This window comes from Monopterus albus, unplaced genomic scaffold, assembly GCF_001952655.1.
Source record: "Monopterus albus unplaced genomic scaffold, M_albus_1.0 scaffold488.1, whole genome shotgun sequence".
Lineage (NCBI taxonomy): Eukaryota > Metazoa > Chordata > Actinopteri > Synbranchiformes > Synbranchidae > Monopterus > Monopterus albus.
The window spans coordinates 154,219-163,065 of record NW_018128368.1 but is presented as its reverse complement, the minus strand read 5'-3'; the positions used below and the strand labels follow the sequence as shown (position 1 = coordinate 163,065).

The 8,847-nt window shown below is 39.0% G+C and overlaps 2 protein-coding genes across 3 annotated transcripts in view; one reads left to right on the top strand and one right to left on the bottom strand.

Moving 5' to 3' along the window:
- Positions 1 to 1,161, top strand: part of eif1 (eukaryotic translation initiation factor 1) — a 1,857-nt gene extending 696 nt beyond the window's left edge. The window contains exons 2-4 of the mRNA XM_020587917.1: positions 209 to 372; positions 587 to 688; positions 835 to 1,161. Of these exons, the coding sequence (XP_020443573.1) occupies positions 209 to 372; positions 587 to 688; positions 835 to 879 (311 nt within the window). The 3' untranslated portion in view covers positions 880 to 1,161. The remainder of the gene's footprint in view (positions 1 to 208; positions 373 to 586; positions 689 to 834) is intronic.
- A 1,512-nt stretch (positions 1,162 to 2,673) lies between these two features.
- LOC109952710 (serine protease 27) lies at positions 2,674 to 8,764 on the bottom strand. 2 transcript variants are annotated; one of them, XM_020587919.1, is made up of 7 exons: positions 7,985 to 8,062; positions 7,294 to 7,439; positions 6,949 to 7,213; positions 5,796 to 5,967; positions 5,257 to 5,510; positions 5,021 to 5,118; positions 2,674 to 4,450 (listed from the first exon to the last, which is right to left on the bottom strand). In XM_020587919.1, the coding sequence occupies exons 2-7, from the start codon at positions 7,411 to 7,413 to the stop codon at positions 4,148 to 4,150; spliced, it is 1,212 nt and encodes a 403-aa protein (XP_020443575.1). In that variant the 5' UTR covers positions 7,414 to 7,439; positions 7,985 to 8,062; the 3' UTR covers positions 2,674 to 4,147. The 2 variants fall into 2 exon arrangements, with proteins under 2 accessions (XP_020443575.1, XP_020443574.1); XM_020587918.1 differs by lacking the exon at positions 7,985 to 8,062 and adding an exon at positions 8,268 to 8,764 and having other exon boundaries at positions 2,675 to 4,450.
- Positions 8,765 to 8,847: the final 83 nt, after the last annotated feature.

Genomic DNA, 8,847 nt, shown 5'->3' with positions numbered 1-8,847 from the left:
TTGGCTTCACAGAGCTGTGTATATATAGCTTGTACCTTTGCGCAGTTCATCTGAAGCATGTTCTTTGCAAAAGTGAGGTGTACGTTAGAGGTAATTTAGCAGCGATGTCTTAAGAGAAACTTTTTGCTTGAGCTAAATTATGGTTTCATTTTTGGTTATATATTAACGTTACTGTTTTTACAATACTGTGTCCCCCTCTCCCTTTCAGACCCCTTTGCTGATGCAACTAAGGGTGATGACCGCCTCCCAGCTGGGACAGAGGACTACATCCACATAAGAATTCAACAGCGGAACGGCAGGAAGACCCTCACTACTGTCCAGGGCATCTCTGCCGACTATGACAAGAAGAAGCTAGTCAAGGCCTTCAAAAAGGTACTGTCTGGGGATAGAATTTGGTGTGTGACACCTCTACAGTGCTGTTAGTCTTCAAGTAAGATTGATTGTGGTTATCAAAATGGTAGGAATTCAGTTCAGTTGCTAAATATGGTCTTTTTTTTTATGGCCGTCTGCCAGATAATGATGCTGACCGTTGTCCCAGTTTTCTGGTCCTGTTAACACTATCTTGCACCTTTTTGACCATTAACAGAAGTTTGCCTGCAATGGGACAGTGATTGAGCACCCGGAGTATGGTGAAGTGATCCAGCTTCAGGGAGACCAGCGCAAGAATATCTGCCAGTTCCTAATTGAGGTAGGGCTTGTAATGTTAATCTTAATTCCTTGCTGCAATTGCCACTTCACTAGGGTATTTGATTCAACAGAGTTGTTTATGGGGAACATGACTTATGGTGTATGTGATGGGAGTTGTTCTCATTGACTAAATCTGTTTGTTTGCAGATTGACCTGGCCAAGGAAGAGCAGCTCAAAGTCCACGGCTTCTAGGAGCTGCTACCAGCCCTCTCCCCTTCTCTCCTGGAAGGCCACAAACCCCATCCCCACCCCCTCTCTTATGTGCTGCTGTTGCTCTTCCTTCCCCCTCACAGCCCCGTCAGCTCCCACTAGTTAACACGTGAATTACCTCTGACAAACATGGGACTCTATAACACCACTCCCCCAGAACACCAGGGGGCAGGCTCACTCTCACAAAGTCACACCACCTCAACATCACACCACATCAGGGATGAGTGGTGATGACCCTCCCATTCACTTCTTTCTTTTCACCATTTGTTTTTCCCATTCACTTCTTTCTTTTCATCATTTGTTAAAATTTTTTTTATCTTTCTTTTTAGGTCTTGTGCCACAAGAAGGAGGCACAGTTTCATGTAACATTTGTTTTGTATTTCAAGGTGTTTCAATAAAATGAGTCTCCATATGTTGGAGTGGTGTCATGGGGTGGGGGCTGGGTGTGTGAAGGATTGCCACAGACTTTTACTGTTGAAGTGGGTATATTTAAAAGAACAAATGCTCCAGGTGGGGGAAAGATGAAACTGAAGTTGCAAGTTTCTCTAGTTAACTGGTGTGGTGTTTTTTTTTTTGTTTTTTTTTAAGCGGTCAGTATCCCACTGGTGTTTGCATGCCCAGTTTCCTGCTTCTGAGTTACAGAAGTTGTTTAAAGTTCTTAAGTACCCACTTTTTTTTCCAACTGGGGGGCAATTTTTTTATTTTTTAATTTGGGGGGGGGGGGTGATCAAGGTTAAATGAGTATTTGCCGGTGGTTTTAACTTTGGTCAAAGGAAGGCCTGTAATGTGAAAACAAGTCATTTCACTATGTGACATGTTGGAATAGGAAATAAAACCAGGTGCTAGACATCTCTATCTCTGGCTCTTTGGATCTAATATTCAGAATGATTTCTAGATGTTAAAGTTCAGTAATCTTGGGTTTAGTGTTAGATGGGAGTGTTTTCAACTCTAGCATTTGACCAGCTTTCTGGTTTGGCCCAAAACCAATTTGCTACCAAACTTGTGGTTGCAGACACTTGAATCTTTAATTTCCTATAATGCAATAATTTATAAATACAAGTTGAGATTTAGTGATATTGAAATGGAGGAAAAACACAAAGCCATGGTCAGGTCACACTGTGCTCCTGTGACTGAAGGTGATCAAGTATGTTTTACAAAATCCACATTTGGTTGAATAAAATTTCTGCAGTTCATAAGTCTGCTTTTTTTTTTTCTTCTATTTTAAGTAAAAGTCCTGCTTTTAAAGTGTGTGGGGGGGGGGTAAAACCATGTAAGCATGAGACAAATATACTTGGAGTATATAGTAGAAGCAAGTATTCTAGCTGTGTTAAGTAAAATCATGTAACTATGAAACAGTTGCATACAAAGTTTTAAGTACTAAATGGAGAAACATCTTGTGACAGCAATGACTTTATTGTGCTATTTGATTTGATTTATTCTTTCAAGCATGTAAAACAGTTGATTTGACAACACATAATTTTACACATAATCCATATCAATTTGCTTATACCTAGTACATGCTTGAATGGAGTAGGAAGAAGTCAGACTTATCCAGTCCTACCCCATGACATCATCTTACTATCATTGGTTTGCAAGCAGTAAATGATTCACTTCTACGCACACGCATACTAAAAAAAAGAATATAGCAGTGTTGACATTCTTACATCACACAAGTAATATACTAAAGAATGGTTACAAAGTGTACACCACACCCACAATTGTCCATGTAATTAATCATTGAGCCTGTTCTTGCATATATCTTGATTGACACATACCTTTATATTATATTAGACAATTATGCATTAATATAAAGGATTTTGCTGTGTTTGGTAGAAGTAGAGCTAATGTTTATTTTGCATAGGAGAAATTTACCACTAATTACCATTATGGCTTCATTTAACGTCCTCCATTAATTAATGGCTTGGTCTGGAAAAATAACCACAATTGCCAAGGGTCCAAAGTGACTTTCACAGTGCTAGCTTTGTCCAATCACCAGGCCTGACCTCTATATTATTAAAAGTGAATGACCACTGATGTTTTAATTTTAAAGTAACAAAACCTCATTAGAGTAGATGGTATTTTTATTTATGTCCCCTGCTTTAATTGTTACATGTTCTGTTCGAGTGCTTTAACATAAAGGTCTTTGTCTCAATAAAACACACATGGTCAGCATGCCACACTAAAACAGAAAAGGACAGTAAAAATATTCATGAAATCACAGTTATTTTGAGCCATACTAGTGTTGTGACTTTATAGATGGAAACGTTAGTTGGTCGATACAACACTTTGGTCCAAACATTCATAAAAGTAGAATTATACTGAATCAAACAAATGACTCATTTCATGTAAAAGAAGGCTATTATGACAAAAGCAGGAAAATGGTTCAGTGATTTCACATTAAAAGGAAAGTTATTCCATGGCAAACATGAATAATTGACATGATTATTCTGAGTCATGTGCATAATGTCTGTAATTTCTTCTTAATTTTATGTAATGAATTGCACTCAGTGATTCCATTTCACATTCTTCTGTGAAGATGGATAAAGCCACATATTATATTATTGTACTGGTTTAAAAGATAAGAGTAGCTGTACAAATACAGTTATGTAGGTAGCTTCAAAAAACTATGAAATTGTGAAATATGAGGCTACGTTTACATACATTTGTTCGGTGTGGCTTTAAAAATTCTTCCTTTACACCCTTCATTTTAGACTGAAAGCAGTTAGAGTCCAGAATCTTTTCTTTTGACAAAAAGAAGGTCCAGTTTATTAGGACAGTGACCAGGTGATAGATTATAGTTGTTTTTAAAATAGTTTCATAATTTCTTAGGAGAAAGCTATCACTAACCTAAGACCAGGTCTTATGTTGTGGTCACAAACCACATGGTACCATCCATGGTAGGATGCAATTGAAATGGCCTGTGAGAGGAAAGAGCTTTAAGTATATAAACTTGGCAGCAGAGGGCGTAGTTGGAAACCTGAAGCCTTCCCAGTGGAAGTTGTTAGTGGATTTACCTTGCTCCTGTTAAATGAACTGGTTAAGAGGGCAGAGCCTAAAGCCAGTGAATGGCTTTGAGTTAGAAGAAAAGTGAGTTACTGGAGCAAAGATAGTTAAGTGCAGAACTTAGAGTGAGATCTAGATTAGTTAATGCAGATGTAAGCTTGCACTGTCTCTCAAATTCAAGGTGATTTATATTCATTTGTGCCTGTCACATTATGTAAATCACTATTAATAGTGAGGTTAGAGGTTTCTACATAAAGAGGTGGAGACACATGAAGAATAGAAGGAGATGGAAGAAGAAGGGAAAGTGAGCAGGGGCGTCCCCACGAGTGGTGGCAGTTATGTTGGTGGATTGGGTGGTTGCAGCTGCGGAAGTTGGAGACAAAAATGTCCCCAGTGTATTAACCAGGAAGCTCTCAAAATGGTTCAGTTTGGTGAAGGTCATCATTGTAGCTGCTCGTGTTTGCCCAGTGGTGTTAGTGTCAGCAGTCAACACTGCTGCCTGGAACCAAGAGCCACCCAGCTTACACATCAACGGCCCACCAGAATCACCCTGAACAAACAACGAAGATGGAAAATGTTAAGTCCAGAATGTTTATGATTTTGTATTGACCCTGCTCTGATTCTGAAGTGCACATTCAGTCACTTCTTTTCATAAAACTACAGAAAATACTTTTTCAAAATATTATTTTTTCTTGGCTTCATTTAACCTGATATATAATCAATACTTTTATTCCTTAAAAATGATGTTTACTGACATAATTTATGCTGAAGATTTCTGATGGTAAAGTTACATATTCTTGCTTGAATGAACCAATGACGTGTCCTGTTGCACAAACATTTTTACATTTCATCCCCACTATTGATTAGTAGGTTTAAAGAAAGTGTTCATATTGTGCTGTTTAATGAATGCATCCTTCTAAAGTAATGTGTTTTTTTAAATATATATTCTAACATGTCTGAATCGTGTGATATTATTATAATTCAGAACAGGTACAAAATGGCTTTGCAATCTTAGGTCCCTATATTCTGAATGTTTAAAGATATACAAACATATTGATAAATACAAATACAATAACAATTGGATAATAATAATAGTAATAACAATAATCTCATTATTCACCTGCCCCAGTGTAAAAGATGTTGTACAAATGCTGTCAGTTGTTGATGCATTCTCACAATTTACCACCGAGGTCGGAATCTCCTGCAGAACTTCTTCCACTATGTGGGAAAATAAGACAATGATGAGAAGTGGAACACCTGAATGATATTCAGATTGCACCTGCCTATTGAACTCTACTGTTTTATCTAAAGAAGTGAGTTAGCATTACTGAGTCAGACTGTGTATTAAGGACTCACCCCCTCCTTGTCCAGAGCTCCAGCCAGTAGCCCAGCATTTTGAGCCCACAGCGAAGGTTCGGCCGTTGTCCAGGCAGATGGGCTGGATGAAGTTGGTCAAGGTGGGCCGAGCTTCCAGATGCAGCACTGCTACATTAGACCCAGTTAGGTTGCTCAGGGTGATATTAGTCACCTTTAGTGTCACCTCATTGGGGTTGGTGCCATTCTGTTTCAAACGGCCCAAGACCACAGTCCATTCAGATGCTATGGGGGAACTGTGGGAGAGAAAAGGAACTAAATTAGAACTAAGGAGATTTCCAAACTTCAAACTCTCTGATTGGATTGGACCTTATTAAACTATCTCTGCACAATAACAAATATAAGAAAAAATTAAAAGCAAACTACTTACTGAGAAATTTGCATCTAGTTTCATAACTAATTTGTTTCATAATTCATTTGTCACTGTGTGGAAAAATAATTCAATCTTTGGGGCAGTGGCTCACACACTAATCAGACTGGCAGCATACAGTAAATTAACAACATCATTCCAGGTGTCTCACTTTGAGAAGCAGTTTGCATTACTCAGTACAGAGTCCACAGCCACCAGAGTCCCACCACACACGTGACGTCCTTTCCACTGTAGGCTTGCCATCCATGGCCACACGCCAGCTGTCACCACTGAGCTTCCTCCCAAGATACGAGGATTCAGTGGGGCTTGGCCACAGACCACAGCTGGAGAAACAAACAAAACAGTGAATAATGAAAGATTTTTGTGTAGTGTTGGACAGGATATAAAGTACAGTAATTGTGACAAACTCAGGTTGTTTAGACAAACATTGATCAAACCCACTGATGGAAAAATACTGGACATAGCTTTCCTTCTTGTGTGTAACTAATGTTTACTCTGAACAAATGTGCAGTCATTGTAAAAGGATGTTCTTTAGCTTAAATAACTCAGTTAACTGCTTGTAAACGTTTAATGCTCTTTAGGTTGGGAAGTCAGGACATAGGCAATCTCCTGATAAGAAAACATACATGGTGACCTGACCCCTGCCCTCGAAGGGAACAAAGAGCAATAAAACTGCAATGACTAGTATAAGTAGCTCTTGAGGAGGTTCACTCCTCCTCCTTACTGCAGAGGCACTTTTGAGTAGCTGTTGCATGCTCCTTCTTGCAAGAATAATTAAAGATGCCTTGATAATTTTAAAGTCTCAGCATTCCTTTGTCTCATGAGGCTAAATTTTTATAACACCCAATGAAATGTATTTTAAATTTTTGTGAAATTTTACAGGGTTCCAAATATACCATCCACAGACCACAGCGGGAGAAACAAACAAAACAGTGAACAATGAAAGATGTTTGTGTATTAACTGTAATAAACTCAGGTTGTTTAGACAAACATTGTTCAAACCCACAGAAATACATATAAAATTTGTTCTAAATCATTTAAGATTCCAAATATACCATGCCATGAATTTAGGGCAAATGTGTACAAAATTATGCACAAAACACCTGGAACAGTTCAGTTTTCACTGCAGTTCTAAAGGTTTTGGGATTCAAAATTTCAATCTGTGCAACTGTCACAAAGCTGAAGAGCTGCAACAAAATGATACAGCATGAAGCTAACAATGTTGTACGGAAAAAGTCCAATTATGCCCAACTGTTCAAATGTATTATATAATTTCAAAAACTGTGGAAATGGCAGGAACTCACGTTTGGCTGTTGGAGGGAGTGTGGTTGGAGGTGGGGGTAGGCCCGGACAGGTAACACTGAGGTCACTGTCAGTCCCATTGGACGTGAAAGTGATGAATCCCGGCTGGTCGCCTGTGACCTGGCTGGTGATCCAGTTTTCATACTGGGACACTCTGGTGTAGACTCCTGGTAAATTAGGCTGAGCACAACCCTCTCCCCAACTCACAACTCCAGCCAGGATCCAGCGACTGCTCTGCTTACTCACCAGTGGACCACCAGAATCACCCTTTTACGGAGAGCAACATTTAGGAGAAGCAATTTCTGCAGGAGGTAAGATCTGACACAAACAGGTGTAAAAATGATCACCTGACAGGAGTCCTTCCCTCCAGCACTTAACCCGGCACACATCATGTTGTCTGTGATATGGCCCACTCCATAGTTACAGTTACACTGTCTGTTTCCCACAACTGGCACCTCCACCTCCATTAGGTTTTGTGGTGAGGGAAGGGACACTAACAAGACACAAATTCAGCTTGATCAGCACAGGGCTTCACACAAAAAGGTACAAACAGCAAATTCAACTGCAAACAAAAGGACAGGTCCATCATCAACCTTCAAAAGAAAGTGGAACCTGCTCTCACATGTCAGAAAGTGAGAAACACTAGCTCCAATTGAAAAACACTGTTATTCATTTTTGAGGCTGTTAAAGTTATTTCTAATGACACTAAAATTTGTAAGTCAATCACTCTTTTGTTTGTTGTTGACACATAACGTGATTCACATTTCAGCTGCAAATTTCACACTATTCTACAGATCAACAAATTGGTGGCAGTAACACAAAAATAAGTGTAGAAAAGCATCAACAAAGGTAGCAAAACAGAAGATTGGTGGCAACCAAACATAATTAAATATTTAGATCTACTTTCCAAATGTTTTATGATGAAGATAAAATTCATTAATGTTGTTGCATGTCAAAATTTTCACAGTGTGATTTGGTGAGAAATTGTTAAATGTAAAAATAACTTTTCTTTGTTAAAAGTTAAACTCCACAGGTCACCTTTATTGACCTTTACTCCAGCACCATCATGAGGACAAACTGCTTCCTATGACAGCCTCAAGAAAATATAATTATTTGTATTTTATCAGGTGTTCGATGATGTCACATACCATTTGTGATAAGTATCCCTGCAAACTATTAATCACATGCAAAATATTTTGTTGCTCTGCTCAGTGAAGGAAGAACAGTTTTCATTCAGATATTTGAGAAAACATAGTTGTCTCCAACATTGTAGTCATGCTGTCTCTGAAACTAAATGTGCTCCATTTGCTTTATGACCCACCTCCACTTCCAATGTTGCCCCAGCCAGTGACCCAGGTGTCAGTGCCGTTGTAGAAGGTGCTGCCTGAGGCCGCCAAGCAGACGGGCAGAATGTAGTCGGTGAAACTCACTGGAGATGACAGCTTCAGGAGGCAGATGTCATTGTCTTGAGTATTGGCGTTGTAGTTGGGATGACTGATGATCTGTGTTACCATCCGATTCACTGCATTGGGCTTGGGTTGCTGTTGACTCTGGAGACCCAGATATACAACCAGATTGTTTACGCCACTGAAGAAGTAATCAGAGGAGAAACAAAGCAACGCAAAGACATGAAAAGGAGAGCTGCATTCAAGAACACTTCATATCAGACACTAAGCCCAGTTCATATTGGTTAAAACATTTTTTCACATATTGTTTGTAACTTCAATGACTAAATGAAACATATTGTAGTTTCACATTCAGGCCTGAAGCAGCATCTAATACAATATGAGACACCTGAAAATGGATTATACCATTTCTAGTCCCTGACATGATCTGACTACATTTTCTCGTACATGTTTTTATTTTGGTTTTATTTTGTGTTATGTTGTGTGCCTGCATAA

Coding starts and splice junctions, on each gene's coding strand:
- LOC109952710 (XM_020587918.1), bottom strand. CDS start 8,460: ATGGTAACACAGATCATCAGTCATCCCAACTACAACGCCAATACTCAA. Junction 7,440..8,267: donor GGGCAACATTGGAAGTGGAG/GTGGGTCATAAA, acceptor GTGTCTTGTTAG/TGTCCCTTCCCTCACCACAA. Junction 5,511..5,795: donor AATGCAAACTGCTTCTCAAA/GTGAGACACCTG, acceptor TCTCTCCCACAG/TTCCCCCATAGCATCTGAAT.